Source organism: Rhinolophus hipposideros (genome assembly GCF_964194185.1).
Source record: "Rhinolophus hipposideros genome assembly, chromosome: 22".
Taxonomy (NCBI): Eukaryota; Metazoa; Chordata; class Mammalia; order Chiroptera; family Rhinolophidae; genus Rhinolophus; species Rhinolophus hipposideros.
This window is the reverse complement of record NC_138068.1, coordinates 17194793-17215806: the sequence shown is the minus strand read 5'-3', so window position 1 is coordinate 17215806 and position 21014 is coordinate 17194793. Positions and strand designations below refer to the sequence as shown.

At 47.3% G+C, this 21014-nt stretch overlaps 1 protein-coding gene across 5 annotated transcripts in view; it reads left to right on the top strand.

Annotated features, from left to right (window-relative positions):
- The window catches only part of DHX35 (DEAH-box helicase 35), a 70518-nt gene extending 58264 nt beyond the window's left edge, over positions 1-12254 (top strand). For all 5 annotated transcript variants that reach the window (XM_081034266.1, XM_081034264.1, XM_081034263.1 and 2 more), the window contains 4 exons: positions 610-691; positions 2762-2833; positions 5330-5441; positions 11010-12254. In XM_081034266.1, the coding sequence (XP_080890392.1) occupies positions 610-691; positions 2762-2833; positions 5330-5441; positions 11010-11054 (311 nt within the window). In that variant the 3' untranslated portion in view covers positions 11055-12254. The remainder of the gene's footprint in view (positions 1-609; positions 692-2761; positions 2834-5329; positions 5442-11009) is intronic.
- The last annotated feature ends 8760 nt before the right edge of the window (positions 12255-21014 follow it).

Here is a 21014-nt window from a genome sequence, read left to right as displayed (position 1 = left end):
TGGTGAAATTTGGTATGTCACAAGCCATACAACTGACACTATCTTTTTGCAGAATAATTTGGAAGGTATCTTGTGGAAATCATCCAATAAACAGGCAGTCTTTATCCTTGGATGATGTTTACTATAGCAGTACCGGTACCATTGAAAATGGGATATTTGAAAATTTTGAAGAATTACCAGCTTATAACCACAGAAATAATGTTATAGTGTCATGTCCCAGTTTCTGTCTTACGGAAGGAGCAGCATTCCCACAAGGCGCTCTCCTCAAAAGGAGTTCCTGAGGTCACTGGCCAGCCAATGGAGTGCTCTGTTAGGTTCTGGTGCCCCGCCGTGGTCTCAGCGTCTGTGGCCTGGGGAGGTTGGGGGTCCCCAGGTAAAGGAACAGCCCAGCATGTTTCTCTCAGCAGCCACTGTGGGAGCGTGGGGACCTCCACAGATGGTGCCACGGCAGGCACCCAGCACTGGGAGGCATGGGGCTGGGATCGATTCAGGAGATGGTTACCAGGTGGCTCGAGGTAGCCTGGGAGGTGCCTCACAGCACAGGCCTGGCACGCGGTGCGTACGGCAGGTGAGGGCCTCATCCATCACTCTGTTTGCTCCTTTGTATAGGAGATCCAGATCCCGTTCTGAGGTGCATCGTCGCGGGATTCTTTGCCAATGCAGCGAGGTTTCATTCCACTGGAGCCTATAGGTAACATGATACTTTGTGAAGTCGTTGATTAAAGGAGAACTCTTAAAAATGATCCGACCCCCGCAGAATGCTGAGATGCAGGGAAAGGAGAGAAATTGAAGAATTCTCCCCTTATTTATATCGTGCCTTCATCCAAAGATGAGTCCATACATGAGGTTAGCTATATAGCTCTAAACAAAGTATCTTAACTTCATGGAAATGATCCTCAAATGTTCAGCCCATCCACATGTTGTAGGAAGATGACAGTTATGAGTGTGGCGGCTGGTAAGATTTCCATTCTAGCAATAGAATAATAGGACTAGCAGGAACCATTAAAGATGAGCTTTCCTAGAGAAGGTAATTTTGCGGTTGGGTGGTTCAAAATGTTTTCAGAGATCTGCAGGCTTGAAGCCACCACCTACCCTGATACATTACAGCCACATTTGGTGTCTTTGGATGTTGACATGCGTTTCTTCATGTGCTGGGTCTGCCTCCCGTTACAAACTGCCGCCTGTTTCTCCCAGTTCCATTTTCTAGGCATAGAAAATCATTGATGATTGATGCCCTCCTAATAGCCTTTAGTATTTTAAAGTACAGTAAAAACTAATGCATAGCTTAGCCTTATTTTCCCCAAACTAAATCATTCCAGTTCTTTGAATTGTTACTTTTAGTCTGTCTTTTCTCACAGCTCATTTTGGTCTCATAACTTCACTATTTAAAGTACAGTGATCATGTGATCTGTTCTTTAATGAGGGAACAATCAGAAGGCTTTCTCCCCAGCCTTTCTTTGGATTTCCTTCATTTATTATTTTGTCCTTAGCTTTTTCCCCTCAGGAAGCATTATAGTCCTGTTACCTTGAGGTCAACCATGATGTCCCCTGTCCTGGACACTGGGCTTTGTTAACAAGTCCAGAGTCACATTGAGCATTTTTGTTTGTTTTTTTTTTGAGAGCCAGGTCCTTTCCATCAAGTACCCTAGTAGCTGATGGTTTGAACCGAAATCTAGCACTTTAGATTTATCTCTAGTATGTTATATTTGTTACTCCAGGCCAAGTATTGTAGCCTGTCAATATCACGATTCTGTTCCCATCCATTGAATGAGCTTCCCCGCCCAACACTGGGGGGGGGGGTTGGTGGGTGGGGGGAGGGTTGTCCATGTTTGAGGCAACTCTGGAGAGGCCTGTGATCTCCAGTGTACACCATTATTTTGTTGTCACTTTGATTGCTCCACTCTCCACAAGAGTGTTCGTTAGCAGTTTCTCCTAGCATTTAAAAAAATTCTTTCACCAGTGTCCTCAACAGAAATGTGGGCTGTGTAACAGGCTTCACGGTCAGTGAGTCCCTTTGAGACAAAGTTCAGTGTTACTCAGGCCGGAGCACCTGGGGGGATAGCCTGGCCCCCGGGGGCACTGGCTTTATTACAGAGCAGGAGATAAGCTCGGCTGTGGAGCTTGCAGCGGGGCCCTGACGGACACACGGATCCCTGGCAGAAACGCTGTAATTATGGTTTGGGCAGCGACATCCTAATGTATGAATGTTCTCTTGTGACCCAATCTTACCGCTAGTTGTGTGCTCAGTAAATATTTTTGAATTAAATTGAATCAAAGCTGAGTTGGAATTTGAAATATTTCCTCAGGGACATGGATAGTCCAATGTAGAGCTTTCTTTCTTTCCCTATTCTATCCCCCATAGTCTTTATGTGTAATATTTACCTTTGTTTAATAGAAAAGTATAGAAATAAAAAAAAAAAAAAGAAAAGTATAGAAATAAGCATTTGCGTTATTTCTGTTCCCAAGGAAATTCTTTTGAAAGAGAACCTACAGAAGATAAACATAAACACTGGCAGAGCAAATTCTTTAACGTCCACGTGCTGCTTTGCTTTTCTTCCCTTATTTGCATGATTTACGCTTGACTTCTGGGTGGTAGTGGGGGAGGGGTCCGTAATGGGCACAAGAGAAAATGGAGAGCATACTTTTTGTTCGAGTGAAGTACAGTCTGTCTGCATTTTTTATCGTATTAAATGCGTCTGCAGGAAAGTCTTGCTGTAAGTATTTAAAATGTGCTTCAGATAAAATTGTTCCGTTTTTCAAGGACCATCCGTGATGATCATGAGCTGCACATCCATCCTGCGTCAGTCCTCTACGCAGAGAAGCCGCCTCGCTGGTGAGCGCCCTCCGGCCTCTTAGCTCTGTAACTGTGCTGACGGAAAGGCCTCATTCGTGTTCGTCTCTGGGTCACCATTGCCTGCCCCAGTACCTGGAGTGCAGGCTCCCAGTACTGTCTGTTGACTTCATTATAGGGAGTTGTTAGTAGAATTTCCGTTCTATCAAAGTCCTTAAGCAAACGGTGATATTTCTCCACTCACTCAACCATTCAGCAAACATTTCGCTCCTGAACTAGACACTAAACCCTGTACTGGGCACAGCTCTGTGGAGATGAATTTGGATTCCAGCCCATAGTTTCGATGGAGAGCAGACACCAACAGATTCCAGTACTTAGAAGAAGGGCTTTGATAAAGGGGTGGATAAAGGGATGAGGTTGGTACCTCATATGTCAAGGTGAGTCAGGTCTGGCTTCCTGGAGGAGGTGACATTCGATGTGGATTTAGAAGCAGGAGTTTTCAGGCAGAAAAGGACGTGAAAGGAATACAGACTGAGAAAGTAGCAGGGGCAAAGCTGTGCGAAGGTGAAAGACCCTCTTGTTTTTGGGAAATGGGGAATCAATGGGGTGGCTGGCCCAAGGCTACCCAAAAGGGGGGGTGGGAAAAGGTGCCATCTATGGCACTGCCTGTGAAGGAAGAGGTAAGTATAGAAGTTGAGAGTAGCAGTTACACCTTTTTAGAGCATTTTTCCGAGATCAGACGAGATCGGGCGCTTTCAGGCTGGTATGGCCGTAGACTTTTTAGAGCATTTTTGATAGGTTAATGTCTGCCCGACTTGATAATAAAATATTTGGGCTTGTATGTTGTGCGTCTGTTTTTTAATTTCATTTTTCTGGTAATACATTTGTATTGTATTTTACAAAAATGTTGATCTACAGAGGATTGCTAGTTTTAAAAACAACTTGCTCTTAACCCCAGATAGATGGAGAAGACCTTGGAAAGAGGGTGGGGCATATGTGGAGGGGGTAGGAGAGACAATGAGATAAAATTAGAGGGCAAAAAGGGCCATTGTAAGATAGTTTGTATTCTAGACAAAGTGTGGTCCCCAGACTAGCATCAGCGTCACCTGGAAACTTGTTAGAAATGTACATCCTTGGGCCACCCTGCCCTACCGATCAGAAACTGGTCTGTCTTGTTTTATAACAAGCTCTCCAGGTGATTCTGATGGGTGAGTGGTAGAATTTGAGATGTTTCCCTACTCAAGGAATTAGACTTTATCCTGTAACCAGTGTAGATCTAGAAGCTTCTTAGATGGAGAGAGACTTGGTCAGTTCTAGAAACGTCACCTGATGGCCATTAGTGTGCAGAGCAAGTTGAAGAGGGAAGCAATGCATTGATTGATTCTAGATCCTTTTTCAAGGGTTTGCTGACTTTTGGATGATTAAATGCGGGAGTTGCTTAAAAGAAAAACACTTTCTTTTTCCTGCTTCATTCCCAAGGAGCCCTGAAAGTCAAAGAGCCAGTCCTGAAGCAGATTCATACCGTAAAGGTGGTGAAAAAAGCCCCTGTCCCCCCATTGCCTCTCTGCAGAGGGCCCCCCCTTTTACTGGGTCTGACCTTCGTCAGCTGACTTATTTTCTGGCTTTTGAGGGGTAGACAGCAGTGGTGTGGCTGTGTTTACAGTTGTGAGGGAAGCCCTGAAACAGCACTTCAGTTATCTCAGAAACCAATATCTACATCTAATATCACTCCATATCTCATGTCTGGGGATTTGCTGCCTGTTACCTCAGCCTCAGGCAAGCCTTTTTTTCCCGCCCTCCCCTAAATAGAGGTGTCATTTATATGTAGTGAAAGAGTATTGACAACTACCGGGGGTTCCAAAAAGATGTATACACATTTTAAGGGATGTTATCTATGCTCAAGCAGTAGTTCGCCGTCATCAGCAGTGTCTGGACCCGGATGGTAACCACTTTGAGCACCTCTTGTCATTGCAGAAGTCAAACGTGACTTGTATTCATCTTTTGTTATCGGTATATATTGAGTAATACAATTAATATAATTCTTTCCTTTCTTAAACTGTGTATACATTTTTTTGGCATCCCTGGTATATACACCCATGTAACCCCACACTCCAAATAAGACATAAAATATTTTCATCACTCTAGAAACTTCCCTCGTATCTCTTTACAGTGAATTCCCAGCTCCTTTCAGAACCCAATAAGCCTTTGCTTCTATTGCTGTATTTTCTAACAAAGTCATTAGGCTCTGGTCAGAGTTCTGTACATGTAGACTAAGGATCCGGACAGGTCTTGTGCTGAGGACTGAAATATTCTGGAGATCACGTAGGACTTAGCGTCTCAGCTGGAAAGTGGGCACACTCTTCTCCACTCAGGTCATGACGCTTAAGTGTACATTTGTTTAGTATATAGAGCCTGGCTCACAGAACGGATACTTAGTAACTAAAGGTGAAGGAAAAAGCTCGTCGTCGGTAATTGTTGTGGTTCTTGACTTTCATCATAAGATACAGGCAACTAGCTCCTGTTTCTTTGTTATTTCAGGGTGATCTACAATGAAGTTATGCAGACCTCCAAGTACTATATGAGAGACGTGACTGCTATTGAATCTGCTTGGCTGTTGGAGCTGGCGCCACACTTTTATCAACAAGGAACGGTAGGAATGTACAGAGCCTGTCCCCCCAAACCGCCTGTTATCCTGCCTCTTCATATTTTTCAATACGCCTTCATTCTCCAATTCAGTGCTGAAATTTATGCCCCCTCCAATAGTGCATAGGGTGAAATGGCCAGTACCATATCCCCAGACCATTCTGGGTAAAAGCACTATACCATTTGCTTATAGTGAAGTACATTTAAACATAAATCCCTCCAACTCGTAAGACGAGAAAGAGAATGTATCTTCAGCTCTTTCTTTCTCCCTCTGCTCTTCGAAACCATTTCCAAAGTAATTATGTCACACTTTGGACCATGTTCACAGGAGGGGCACAGATATTCTCTGATGAGGGTCCTCGAAAGACTGTAAACAGGTGTGTGGGCTGGAACTCAAGGGGGTTTACACGCAGCGGTGTGGTGCTGAGCCCAGCATTACTGAGTATACTCGTCTTCCACGGCAGGCCCACCTGCAGGACAGTCAGGGTAGTCAGCCTTGGAGAACAGATTCATAGTGTTATGTTGTGCATTTACACACAAAAAATGGTTCTTCCGTTGCAGAAAAGGGCCATACATTCTTCTAGCAAGGTTTTAATTGAGGGGAGGTAATAATATTTGGAAGGCTGGCATGGAAACAGGTAAATCAGAGTTCACAAGCTTCCTGGCTAAATAGAGCCCAAAGACTTGTTCTCTTTGGTCTGCATTGTGTTTTTAATTCATGTATTTAGTCTAGTTACATTTAATGAATTATTGATATGGTTAGATTTAAGTCTGCCATCTTGCTGTCTTTTCTTATTTGTCCAATTTAATCTTTGTTCCTTTTGTCCCCTTTATTATTGCCTGCTGTTGTATTAATCACATATTTTTTCGTACTCCATATTATCTCTTCGAATGGCTTTTTGTACTTCTTGGTTTATTGTTTGTGGCTGCTCCAGGGATTATATATGCGCCCTTAACTCATCACAACTGACCTTGCGTAGGTATTATGCTACTTAGCTTATGATGTAAGACATGTACAACAGTATATTTCATTTTCCCATGCCATTTTTTGTGCTATTATCATATACTTTTTCTACATATGTTATATATATGTTTATGTTAATAGGTTATTTCTACATATGGCTTGTTTCTATGTATGTTGTCATATGTATTGCTTTTTTCTACATTTTCACAATATATTATATATTGTTTTAAACAGTTGTTTTTTGAAGAAATTAAGAAACAAGAAAAAAAGTATTTTATGTTACCCACATATCTCTCTTTTCTGTCATCTTCATCCCTCTGTGTAGACCCCAGTGTCTGTCTGGTATCTTTTCCATGAAGAACTTCCTCTAACACGTCTTTTAGAGCATGTCTACTGATAAAATATTCTCTCAGCATTCATTTTTCTGAAAATCTGTATTTCATCTTCATTTTTGAAATATGTTTTTTCTGCATATAAAATTCTAGGTTTGAAAGATTTTTTTTTTTTCCGTCTTTCATTTTAGCACTTTAAAGAGTATATTCCGTTGCTGTCTGGTTTGAATTGTGTCTGAGGGACCATCAGTCATTTTTATTGTCACTCCTCTGTATGTAATGTGTCTTTTTTTTTCCTCTTGTGGCTGCTTTTAAGATTTTTTTTCTTAATCTTTGATTTTTCAGCCGGTTGACCTATTATGTGCTTTTCTTTGTGTTTTCCTGTTTGAGGTTCATTGAGTGTATTGAATCTGGAGCCATTTTTTTTTTTTTCTCCATCATTTGGGGAATTTGGAGTCAGTATTCCTTAAAATACTTTTTTTTTTCTTCTCCAATATCTCTTTTCCTTTGGGAACTCCAGTTACTTACATGTTTGAACATTTGATTTTGTCTAACCTGTCACTGAGGCTTTAATCTTTTATTTATTTATTAGTTTTTTGTGCTACAGTTTGGATAGTTTCTCTTACTTGTCTTCAGGTTCATTGGTCAATTCTTTTGCAGGGTTCAATTTGCTATCAAGCCCATCCAGAAAATATTTCATTTCTGTATTTTCTGTTTTTGCACTTTCATTGTCTTCATTAATTTTTATTTTTATTTTTGTTTAGGTTCTGCTTGTGTTTTGCTCATTATGGTCATCTTTTTCTTTAAATCTTTGAACATATTTATATTAGCTGTTTTAAAGGGCTTGTCTACTAGTTGAACATCTTGAACATTCTCTGGTCTATTTCATGTTTTGATTGTTTTCCCTCCTTGTTATGGGTCTCATTTTCCTGCTTTTCTTGTCTAGCAAATTGTTGTTTATGCTGTATATATGCTATGTTGTGGAGAGTCTGGATTTTATTATCTTTTTCTTTAAAGAATGTTGAGCTACTTTCTAGTAGACAGTTAATAATGGCAGATTAATTTCAGCAAACCTTGATTTTAGGCTTTAATAGGGCAGGTATAGAGTAGCCCTACTTCTAAGACATCATGACCTTTTTGATGCTTCAACTGAATGCCTAGGATGTTCACTGAGGTCTTTGCACTCTGGCTGGTCAGAACTCCAGTGTCTCAAGCACTGGAATAGATCTCCAGAATCTCCGTTATCAGCTCACAACTCCCCAGTCGCTTTTTTCTGCTTTTTTACCGAATCTTAGCCTGCACATGTAGCCTACCCTTAATAGTAAGGGTAGCCCTGTGTAGATTTCTGGGACTACTCCCTTCTTATGACCTGCCCTACAAATTCCAGCTATCTCAGGTGCCCTGAACACTGATCTGTTACCTCTGCCCAGCAATACTCTTGTTTTCTATTTAGGATTTACTTCCTTGTGCCAAGGTTTGGAGAGCCAGGCGGAGACCTGGGATGAATATAGAGCTGACCTTGAGTGTTTCCTTTTGCTCAAGGATCATAGCCCCATGCTGTCTGTTGCCCAATGCCTGAGAACAGTTGTTTCAGATATTTGTCTAGTTTTACCATCATTTACCACAGAAGGGTAAGTCCAAAACCTATAACTTCTTCAGGGTTATAACCAGACTGCAGTGTTTTCAAACCAAAATATGGATTGATTGGTGCATTTAAACATTTGGAGATTTCATATTAAATATGGATTTCAGGTTTATCTTGAAAGAAGTGTTAAATCTGCTGACACTGGGCCTGAGTTTCTGCTTGGCAGCAGCCAATAAGGCCTGAGGAAGGCCTGCTTGCTCTGAATGACATTCTCCATGTGCCATAGTCCTACTTCACTTTCTTCTTTCACTGGCTCAACTCCTGGGGACATCTGAGTTGTGACCCTGTAAATGGGAGGATCTTCTCATCCTTCTCCCTCCAGCAAGGTCAAGGGCAATTGTCCTTTTTAAATCTTATAATATTTAAATGTTATCCAATCAAGCACAAAACATTTCAAACTTGTGTAATTCTTCACATATCCTCAGACAGATATTTCAGTTAGAAATGAAATCAGCTGCAAGGATTGATAAAATGCAGAGTGTGTTGTCTCTGCTGTGTTGGGCCGATAAGGGATAAACCTGAAGTGAAGGAAAATCTTTTCCTTCAAAACCTCTCAGGTGGAAAGCCGCAGGCTTCAGAAGTCCAAGAGAAGTGATTAGAAATGTGAACTTGTAGTTGAGAAGAATGGTGCTGTTGTAAATGGGCCTGTCAGAGTAATAAGATGCGAGCAGTTAGAGAAGGAGACACCTGAAGATCTCTTGGATTCATTTAGACTCTTGGAGAACAGAATTAATTTGGAAGCTAAGTCATTTTTTTCCCTTTTCAGCTCAAAATTATAATTTCTTTAGGTGAAACCCACAAAGTTAAAGAGCAAATAGCCCCAGAAGTTTGAAGAAAATGACAATCCCGAATTTCTGCATTTGCCTCTTTTCTCCAAATGCCTGTTTTTCAGCTCATCAGCTCCACTCCGATCACTGCCTGTGATCAGAGTATTTTCAGAGGCCTTTAGAAATCACCTGGTACAACAACTTCATTGTATAGGCAAGGGCCCTGAAGTTCTCCAGGAACCTTGGCCCTGTCTTAAGTAAACAGTCCAGAGTTACTACCATTAACTTGTCCAAAATGAATTTTCTCCAAGAGCCCTGCAGCTCTCTAGCGGCTGCCCATGTATGGTAGATGTTTCTTAGTTGAACACAGTGTAGTTCCTGGTGACCATCCAGGGCCCACAGATCATCCTCGGCTCTATTCCTAGTACCTTTGGTGACTTTCCATTACCATTGTTTATCCAAGTGTCATTCACCCTGTAACCAGGCCTGAAATGGTCCAGAGTTGGCTTTGTTTATATTCAACATCCTTCCCGAAACAAGCACCAAAAATGGTCCCACAGGCATGATGACGTCACCTCCCATTCCCAAGCTAAGGCTGTGGGTGTCTAACATTAGTTTTTAGGGGTCACATCAGGTGAAGTGCAGGGAAGAGAGAATTTAGAGAGAAATACAGCAAGACCCACAGCTGGGGAGGAGAAGAACAGGGTAACCTGCTCAAGAGACTTGTGTTTCAGTCCTTAATTTTTTTCCCGTGATTCTCAGAGATATCTTTGGAATCTGTAGAAAACCCTCTTAAGCAGGGCCTTTGCAAGAACCTCCCCTGGTCTTTGGTCAGGCATAAGCGCTTAGAAAGTGATCTCTTGCAGCTCACTTAGACTCGTGTCTGTCCACTCACTCATCTCTTATGTCGCACGTGGTGAGGTATTGTGTCTTCTTCTGCACCCTGCAGTCCGCTGTCGGCCCTGGGGATTGCCGTCTCAAGGCCACGTGGTGCACTAAGAAACCCGGTGTGGGCACTGAGCATGCTGGGGGTGGGCAGGCCCACTGTGCCCGCCGTCAGGGCAGGGATTTCCTCATGGGGACACCCCACCATGTGGTAGAGCAACATGCCTTAATTGTCTCTCCGTTGTTTGTGTGTGATTTGTAAGGAGGTATCGAGGGTCCCTCAGTTGGTGAACTGAAGAAGTCTTGTGTTGAAAGCTAATATTTACACACGCTGCCATAAATGCATATTTTAGGGTTCCTAGTGCTTTGGGCTTTACATTGGAATGTAAAGAATGTTTGTCTCCTTACTCCTATTATTGAAGCCCACAGTTATATAATATTATGCCTCTTATGTTATGCATATTGGTAGAAAGTGACATTTCTGAAAGAAAAATGTGTCTTTAGGAGGTACCCTTTCCCTGCACTTGACTTGCACAGGATTCTGGGAGGGCGGGGCCTTGCACACGGGGTGCCTGCCTGCGACGCTTGGTAAAATGATGAATCTCCTTGTTCCTAATGGGAGGATACCTTTCCTTGATCATTCATGGAAACGTGAGGTGATGTCCAGCCTGAGCCCAGTCCCTGAGCACGGGTATTTGGCTGCAGTGCTGTGCTGTGGTCTGGGGCACAGGGAGAGCCCTGTGTGGCCAGGTTGAGCCATGGCAGGCTGGGCCTCGGGCTGCTGTGGCTTACTGAAGGCGCATTTCCTCGGTTGGTCACTTCGGCTTTTTTCCTGCAGAGAACTACCTGAGGGGCACTGCCTTTACTGAGAAGATGCGGAACAGATGGAAGCTTGGATGTGGTCACTTAGATGGGAATTGTGGTGAAGTCTGGTTTCTTTGTCTAACCAACCCCAGTTACGACGTTTTCTCTTCTTTTGCAGCACCTGTCCCTAAAAGCCAAAAGGGCCAAAGTCCAAGACCAGTGAGCAGAGCTGGGCTGCAGCTGCAGGGCTGCTTGATGCCCTCTCCTCCATGCTGCTGCCCCCCAACCCTGGTGGGGAGGTGAGCTGGCGTCGGCTCGTGTGGAGCCTCCAGCCGCTCTGACATGGGCTGCAGCCCATTCCTTAGCTCCTCCTTCCTGCTGCCCTCAGCATTTGCATTCCTCGCGGGGGTCCCGGAGGCGTCTGTGCCTGGGCAGGCGTCCAGCTGCGGTGCACCCCGGCAGAGCGGGAGGGGGCACAGCCTGGCGCTTTGCTCACTCAGCACCTTCGCTGACCCAGCATGCCACTTCCAGGAGGCACACAGTCCGGGCCCAGCTTCCTGGGGACCAAAGAGGAAAAAGTTAGCCACTGCAGGCTGAAGCGCCACGTGGGGTGGACAGAGGGTTTGCTGGGCTGGCTTTGCTTTCCCTGGCAGGGCCACGGCTGTGTTGACCAGTGAGGTCTGCTGCCGGGTGTGAATAAGTCTGTGTCCACGAAGGGATGAAACCCTGGAAATGCTGCAGATTTATGCGAAAATCACCAATGGGCATGTCTCGACGGGCGGGCCTCCCAAACCAAGCCGCTTCTGTTTTCCCTCTGCCCGTGTCCCTGTTTATCTGAGGCCAGACGACGTGCAAGGACTGGTGACCGACAGAGAGGACGTGTGCACTGTTCTTTGTTAACAAAGGACTTCTCCTTTTCACAAGTGGGCTTAGCTTTCTCTGCGGACAACCCGTCTTGATGCCACCAGCTGAGCACTAGTAAGAGTTCATGAGCTCACCCCCATCGGGGACCCTCTGTAGCGGGAAGTCACAACAGTTTAGAGGCTCTAAGCTTCTGTAGCTCAGGAACATTACTTGTCTATTTGTTTTTGTTTGTGCGTTGGGTCCCTGCGAGGACATGGGGGTCGGCTCTTCCAGCAGGCACTGGATTCACTGCTGCCCCAGGCTTCTTCGCTGTGATGTGTGCATTTCAACACGTGACCGATCCAGATTTTGTTTTTCCCCCTTCCTGTTTCAGTGACATTTATTTTAAGAACACGTAGCTTGAAAATTTATTTTTGTACTGATCTTAGTTTGGATGTGCCACTTTTGGCACCAAACGTGTGTCGTTTTTATTTCTATTTTTTAAACATGTAAATAATAGTGTTAACTTGTTAATAATGGCAAACCTTTATACCTAAAGTAAATGTATTCCCTCCCATCCTGGTTCTCGTGGTCTGTATTTTAAGATGATCCACTTAAATTTTCTGAGCGAAGGGCTGACATTAGCTAAGAAGCCGGATGCTGTGACGTGCAGCAGCTTTTGGGGTCCCATAGACAAGGGAAGGCTCATGAACCAGAGTGCGTGACCAAGGCCGAACCAGAGCGCGTGACCAAGGCCTTCCCAGAGGAAACCGTGGGATGCTGTTTAAACCAGCCTCTGATTGGGATTGTTCTATAGAGCAGTCGAAGTACTTACTTGTATCAAGTCTGAAGTGAGGAGTGGGGCTGATCCTAATAAGCTTCTGTTGGTACTCATGCGCTTTCTTTGTGAATGTACAGATGATTCATGTTCTGCCCCCTGTGTGTCCCCTCCCCGCTGAGCGTTTCACTTTCTGAAGGAAAGGGTGTCAGAAAGTGGGTGAGAGCGCAGATTCAAAGTGGGAGACCAGACAAGAGACTGGGGGGAGCACGGCGTGACGGCCGCCTCTACCTGGGGGGCCTGCTAACGAGCACATGGTCCTGTCACCACCTCTCAGAGCTGCCTTCCCCAGGGCCGGCCTGCGCTTCCTACCGTGTTGTGTTGTAGCCGTGTAGCCGTGGTGGGGGGAGAGGGCTCTTCACTGTCAGGGGCCAGCCGCCACAAAATCGTGGCCTTCCCTTGTACCTGAAGAACCACACCGCCCTGTTGGGGTGATGTCCCAGCCTGGCTGAGAGACAGGATCACGGCCAGCAGGGCCTGGTCGCCTAGCAACTCACAAGGCTTTGTCCCCAAGTAGTTCCACAGGATTAGTCCCCTCAGGCTCCGCATGGTTTTCCAAATATTGTGAATGAGATCACAACTCTGCAGTGTGTTCCTTCGGAAGCCAGGTGTCTGGTGAGAGGTAGAGGGAAGTTTGTGCTGGAGGACATGGGGGGGGGGCACGGGGTGCTTGTGGGCCATGCCCTGCCAGTCCTTCCCCCAGCTGGTCTCCCTGAGGGTTGCACGCTGCCATCACACAGAGTCCCCTGGTCCAGCCAGTGGTCCTTTGGCCACTCAGTCAGCAGTCGGTGGTGGACCGCCTGCGCGGTATGCATGGCACTGGGATGGGGGGGAGCCGTTTGACGTGAGCGGCTGGATGCGTGGACCAGCACGAGGTCGGGTGAGAGAAGGACAGAGTGTGGAGATTGCAGAGGCCCAGGCAGTGGGAAGAGGCCAGAGAGCATCCAAAAGCGGGGATGCTATCCCCATGACGGGACCCTTTCCTTGGAACATGCAGGTGGCGCTCATGTTCTGCCGCCCTGCGTGTCCCCTCCCAGCTGAGCGTGTTTCACTTTGGCTGTGAACTTGGAGAGCTGCACCGTCACCCACCACCAAGCTTCTGTCTGCTGTTGTCCTGGTGTAAGCACAGCCTGTGGTCAGCAATGCTTTCCCGTGGTGGCCTAAGTGCTGCTTCTGGTGCCTTGGCGTGCTGTCCCGGTTCTCAGCTCTGCTTTGCAGGACCCAGTGCTGACGGCTTCTGTCAGTCATTTCACAGGGCCGAGTGGTGGGGGCATAAAGCTGAGGCGCCACATCCGGATGAGCACAAGCCCCCATCCTGGGACGACCGGACCAGACTTCTGGGAGGGGGTCCTGGGAGTCTGCAGGGTGAAAAGCTCCAGACCAGATGATTCTAATATGGTGGCTTGGACACCAAGGGTAAAGAAGACTTGAAGACGCGAGGACATCAAGACCTGAGCCACCAGCTGGCTGGGAAATCAGGAGGAGGAGCATCAGGGTTGAGTGACAGTTGATAAATTTGTTTTTGCTCAGGTCATACATATCCTAACGTGTCTAAATCCCACCCCAAGCCCACTGCTGCTCCCCGACAGCACTGATCAGTGGGGTTGGAATTCAATTCCAGGCAGGTGCCAGCAGTGGGTACCAATGTCCACACACGACGAGAAACATGGACTCATGAGCATTTCATAAAGCTCAAAGTTATTCTATATAAAACACCCTCCTCTCGTCTTTTTTGGCTACGAAAATGTTCCTTCTTTTAGAAAATGATGGTAGTTTTTAAAAATGTTTTCCTTGGAAAAATAAAATACCGACAATTGTACATGAGTCTCCCAACTGAAAACAAAAACACCCAGTTGAAGAAATCCTGGCTGGGAACCACTGGGTTGTGGGCTAACCAGACTGTGTGAGCCGGCCCCAACATCAGCACCAGTCATCCTACCTGGGGCAATGGGTCTTGCCTGGCCAAGCAACTGAATTTCCACTGAACTTTTGGAGCAGCTGGGGGACTACCTGTCTTTATATAATTGGAAGAGTTCAAATTAGCAGGACTCAGCCCCCGTGTCCCTTCCTTCACCTTTAGATAAGATCAGATATTTCCCACCCTCTAATGACTCATCTGGATTTTTCCTCAGCTTTCTAACTCGTGCTGAAACAAGGTGATGGAACTCTGGATTTCCTGTCAGTTTAATCTGTTTCTGTCATGGACATTGGAAATAGCCAGGCAATTCATTTCCCACGCAACTGGCCACTTCAAGTGAGTAGCTAGAGTCTGCATGGCAGACCTCCTGGAGAGGGCTTGTCCCTGGGTCCTTGCAGTCTGCTCCCCCTGGCGAGATCACGTTCTGCCATCTCGGATGAAACATGGAGATGTTCTCTTGTGCACTCTTAGGTAGTATTGAACTTGCTCAAACAGGCTGTCTCCTTGCCTGCCAAAGAGATTCCCAACGCAGCATTTTCCCCTGGACCTTTGGCCTCCGTGGCCCCAGCCCCTATTTGTGGGTTCTGCGGAATGCAGAGAGGCTGGCAGCAGGTTCAGGAGGGAGTGGGTATGGTGGTCAGGGGCTCAGGGTGATGCCCAGAGGCTCCATAGCTAAGCAAAGGTCCAGCACTGGCCTGTCCACTCACCACGGCCTGGGCAGTGGCTCTGAATACAAAGGTGCTGACAGGGCTCTTCACTGGCCCCGGGCTGATGGGGCGAATCCTGACAGGCTCCAAAGGTAGTCCAGGCTCCTTCCTGCCTCTGGCCTGCTGCACCCAGGCCCCGGGGCCCTGAGGGCAGGACGGGCCGATAAGGACCTACCAGTCTGCCCTCACTTGGTTTATTTAGCCTTTTTCTCTCCATTCCCACTAGCTTTGTTTTCTGTTTCAAGTACTGTGGAGCTTGCTTAGTATCTGCTGTTACTGTGTTTACTCTTAGTCTTCTTTGCTTTTTTGTTTTCACTTGTGAGAATATTTTATGCCTTTAAATTTTTACCTTTCTGATGTTGGCATTATTTCCATTTTTAACTATGAAATTGCTTCCCTTTTATACTCTTTTAAAAAAGTATTTTTACCTTAACATTTCTTTTAATTTCTTGGTCTGTTTCACACTCCATTTATTTGTTTCTACTTTTAGATAAAAAAAAAAAAATCTCATTTAGTTGTTTTTGTTTTTATACAAATATTTTGTTTCGTTCTTTTCATTTTCTCATTTTCTTAGTTGTAAACTCCCCTTAACAATTTGCCTCCTGTTTCATTTTACTTCCATTACTCCCCTTCTTTCATATCTTAATATGCTTAATTTGTTCTTGTGGTTGACAAAAGGCCTACTTAGGTGTGGGAGCTGAGAGAAGATGTTTGCAATGGTTGAAACCAACAAAGGGTTGACTGTCAAGAATATACGAGGAGCTCCTACAAATCAACAATAAGAGGACAACCCCAACAGAAAAAGAGGGCAAAGGGAAGGCACAGTTTATAGAAGCAGACCCCAAAGACTACCAAGCCTGTGAAGAGATTTTCAAACTCCATCATCAGAGAAACACGAACTAAAGCAACGATTAGATCTATCGCTTTGCACCCCATCAGATTAGCAAAAATTGCAAAGGTGGGGGATGCCAGGTGTTGGCGGGGAGCTGGGGACCTTGGTGCCCCGTTGGTGTAGCCATCTTTGGAGAGCCCCCTGGCACAACTCATCAAATGAAGTATGTGCATTCCCCGCTGTCCAGAAATTCCATGTCTGGGTAAATGTTCCCAACAAAATTATCACCCTGGTCCTTAAGGAGACGTGTATAAAGATGCTGGGCCCGTGTGGTTGTGGAGTAATGTCCATCACCGGGAGAAAATGTGTAGGGAAACTTCTGTGGAGGTTACCACGGAACACTACAGAGCAGTTTCAGACCACAGACAACATACAACCCGGACCTTAGAAAGAGCTGAGTGCAAAACGGAAGGAACAGTGAGATGCGGCAGTATCATTTACTATCGTTTACAACATGTGCTCACAAGAAACACATCTGCCAAAAACATACAGACCAAACGGTGCACATTAGAAGGGTTACCTGGAGGAGGTGAAGGGAGGATGGCAGTGAGGATTGGAGGTAAAAGAAAAGATAAAACGAAATGAAACAAAATGGGATGGAAGAAGGAGCCTCGAGTATGTTCATGTGCAAGAGGCCTGGATTTGAGGACACGTACCTGTTTTTCTTCAAGGCTTTAGACAGGTTTACGAGCGACCCCAGGTCGGCAGGTGGAAGGCGTGCACGGTCGGCCACACTGACGTGTTCTCAGTGTTCCTGCTGCTGGTCTCCCAGCTCACCTCCCCGCAGGTACCACTTAGCCCCTGGGTGCGATCCTCTTGATGAACACCAGGAAATGTCTTAACGCTTACCTCCCCATTGCAGTGCGTTTCTACTCAGATATGTGTTCTTGTGTGATGCCCTTTCTACTAACACTTACTCCACAAACGCTGTGGTGCAGTTCCTTTTCACCGGCCGTCTGAAAGTCAGCCACGGCAGCGCGCCGTGTGTGAAAGGCATGTAGCCCTGTGATCCCTTTCAGCAGAGGCCCATGAATGAATTCACTGGGAAAGCCCTCCCCACGTAGACAGAGAGACTGCTGGAGTGGACGGTAGCTCATAGGGTTCATCTCGTCCATGTTTCCAAGACAGGAACCCACAGAACAGATCACATCCTTGTGAGTCCTTCCTGCTGATCAGCATCCTGTAGATGGAATTTATGTTGTCCCTTTACTTCAGCTCATGGCACTGTTTCGTCCGGAAACTTCTTGCCCTCAGCACTGGCCTGGATCGTTCTGAGGCTGAAAAGAACAGGATGTGTGAAGGCTTTGAAAATGCCTCCATCTTTTATCATCCGAGGAGCCTGTAACCTTCAGCTGTGTTTGCTGCCCCACTACGGCTCCTGACTGTCCTTCTCATGGGCTGGCTGGTCGCAGAGAACCTGTGTAATCAGCACCGGTGTCTGATTTTCCAAGAACTGCCTCATCGTGGGGAGAAATCTGGGCCAGGTGAGTAAGGCAATGCGCACATTGGAAGAGGCCACCAGGCACTTACTACATTTAAGTCTTATTCTAAACTTTTCATTGTTCGGAGCAAGGGTATTAGGAACCACTCTGTCTTGTGCTGAGGACTCAGAAGGAGGGCAGATTCTGGAACAGGTCCCTGATCCAGTGGTGAGTAGGATCATGGATACCAGCTTCTAGGGAAACAGGCAAGTTTCCTGTCCCCAGATGTATACACCCAGGTCAGTTCTGGGCTGTGACCATGCCTGGCCCAGGTCTGAGTGGACCCGGATGGAGTAAAATTTTTACATTTTATTTTTGCCTATAGATTCATGCGTTGTTCCAGCCAGAATTAGGATAAAAGATCCTCTGCCTTCCCATAGCCTCTCCTGATGGCTCTGGTGGTTCGTGCCATTGGGTGCGAAGAATAACTCTTGCAGGCCACATGGACATATAGCAGTGACAACATGCCTGGGTGTCTCCTGAGTGGTGGGTGCAAGAGCACTGAAATCTGAGTCAGATTTAAAAACAAAAACCTTTATTGAGGTATAATTTACATATAATAAATGCAACCATTTTAATTGGATGGGTCAATGAGTTTGGGCAAATATCTGCACCACGAATGATCACCAAAGTCAAGTAGAAAACATTTCCATCCAAAGACTTCCCTCATCATCTTTAGTCACTCCCCCCCCCCCCAGGCATCACTATTCTCCTTTTTATCACTATAAAATAGTTGTGCCTTTTCTAAAATTTCACATAAATGTGTGGAGAAGACCTGGGTTTAAGCCCCAGTCCCACCATTAGATAACCGTGTGACCCTTAACAAGATACAGCTTCTGACTTGATCTCAGTTTCCTTATCTGTAAACTGAGGCTAATAATAATTTACGACATTCATTCCTTCGGGTCTGTGCTAGGGTTGGAGTTAACCAGGGACCTCTGCTCTTCTCAGCCCGACTGTGTCACAGGAGGCCCCCTGCTGCCCCTCTCTCCACACCTATCCTAGCCTCCCCGGTGCCATGATTGACACGTCCCTACAACACCTTCAAGGAGGACGCCTTTTATTGAAACGAGACACGAAGACACCCCCAGGAAAGAACAGCATGCAGTGGTGAGGGGCCCCCACATGGACAGAGGTAACCAGGGCTGAGCAGAGAGGAGGGATATGTCCGGGAGATGTCCGCAGAGGCATGCACGGGCCTCCCCGAGGACACTGGGGCTTCCTGGGGGAGCGAGAGTCAGCAGAAGGCATGCAGGGCTGCTGCACTCCCCAGGTGAGTGGTGGCATCAGACCCAGACCCACGCTTAAACACACACTCAGACCCAGCCAGGAACAAACCTGACACCCGCAGACCCTGCCCAGTCAGACACAGACTCACTGACATCTGACACACCCAGAAGCACTTTCAGATCTGAGAACTGCACACACAGTCACACTCACCCCAGCATTCTAAATATGTATTGATTGTCTTCTGTGTATCAGGCACTGGGAGATACGGCGGTGAACACAACTGAGTCTCTGCTCCCCTGACTCTCACATGCTGAAAGAGGATCCCCCATTCAGGCCGCACCCCCTCCTTAGCCAGGGGTATCGAGGGACCTGGATGTGGCCCTGAATTCCACTCTGTAGAGTCAGACCTACCGGTCCGCTCAGGGTCTGACTGCAGAGTGGGTCTGTGCTGCCCTCTGCTGGCCATATGGAGGCGGTGACTCCCCAGAAGGGGGGCGGGCTTGCACAGGACAGTGGGCTGAGGGCAAGAGGGTACCAGCTGCTTTCTGTCCCTTGCTTCTGGCCACCTGGCAGAGCAAACATGGAGGGGCATGAGCAGTTTGAAAAACTCTTCCCGAGTTCTGATCTCCCTGTTATTTCCTGCATGCCCCACTCCCCTTTCCCGTAAGTAGCTGGATTTGAAAAGGGGGAATTGAACCAAATCGTTTTTTTTTGAGCTGTTTCCTGCAGCACCTCCTTCGCACGGCATCCTCCTCATCACCCCCCGCTGCTGAAACTGGTTCAGGGGATCCCTTCTCGGCCATCTTCCATCCAGCAGGGATGGAGGAACCCACATCGTGAATTTGGAGGTGGAATCCCAGCTGATGCCTAAGGAGGCCAACCACCTGAGGCCAGCGTGCGGGACAGGCCAGCCGATAGCACAGGGTCCTGCCATAATCCAGTGGACGCAGCCTTAGCCATCCCAGCCTGGAGCCAGGACGAACATGTAGGGGCCATCTTGGAAGGGGCTACTCCAGCCCCAAATCTTCCAGGCCCTCAGCGGTGACCCCAGAAATCCAGAGGGCAGAGACAAGCTATCTCCACTGTGCCTGGTCCAAATTCGTGACCCACAGACTCTGTGGGCGTAATAACATGGCAGTTTTTGTGCCACCAAGTTTTGGGGTAGATTGTTATGCAGCTCCAGGCGCACCAGTCGACCACATCAGACCCCGGCCACGGCAGGCCGACGGGTTCTGAAGCCTGGTCTGGAAGTGGAACCCACTGTGGTAATGCTGTCTCTTTGGGAGAACCCCCCTTCTGGGCGACCAGTCTGGACATCTGGGGGTTTCTATCCCCTGCGATTCCTCTGGGGTTGGTGGTACGGACCCAGCGAGCTCCATGTTCCCTCATTCGGGTCTGTGTGACCCGTGTTTCTAATAGGAAAATAATGCTTTATGTAGCAACCATTGCACCTGACAAGTTTTAAGTGGAGAAGTGGCACCATGCAATTTGGAATTGCAGAAAGTGTCACGCCTGCGGGGTGCAGGGAGTGGTGGGGTGGGAACTGGACATAAAGGCCCGGGCACTGAAGGTGGAGAAAGACCTCTGGCCCTCAATTCTTTTTCCCTGAAAAGAGGAACTGAGGCTCAGTCACGAGCCTTGCCCAAGGAGGATGCAGTTTGCGTGGGGTCCACACCCCCGGGCTTGCGGTGCCCTCAGGGGCGGGCCAGCCTGCGGAGCCGCGCTCCCCGCGCAGGGCAAGGACTGACCTTCCACCTCCTTTCCTGGCTGGGGCTGCTGGAGCCGGAGTCTCGCCCGCCTCTAGAGCAGGCCCGGGGCGGGATGCTCTGGCCGGTCTGGCGCGCGGCGGCCGGCAGGGGGCACTGGCGCCCCGCGTTTGCGCCTCCAGAAAACTTTCCAGCTGCGTCCAGACCTGTGTCCTTGGTGGTGCACTCTCACCACCTGCCCACCAGGCATGCTCCCAGCGGAGTACTCGCAATGGAAAGAGCCCCCCCACCCACGCACACACCGCCACTGCCCATGGCAGAGACCCCTGCTCTGCCCACTCTGCTCAGAGCTGGACTAGACCCAGCGGGTCCTTAAATCTTGACCACCTCCCAGAGGAAGGCACGAATCTCCCAGGTTAACAGGTCTAGTTCATGATAATAATCAACGACAGAAATCGAATAATACCAGCCGACCTTTACGGAGTTCTAATTACTGACGTGGCTCGCCAGGGTCCTTCAGAGTGGAGCCAGCGAAGCAGGGGAGGGGTGTAAGGCCAGCTCCCTGAAG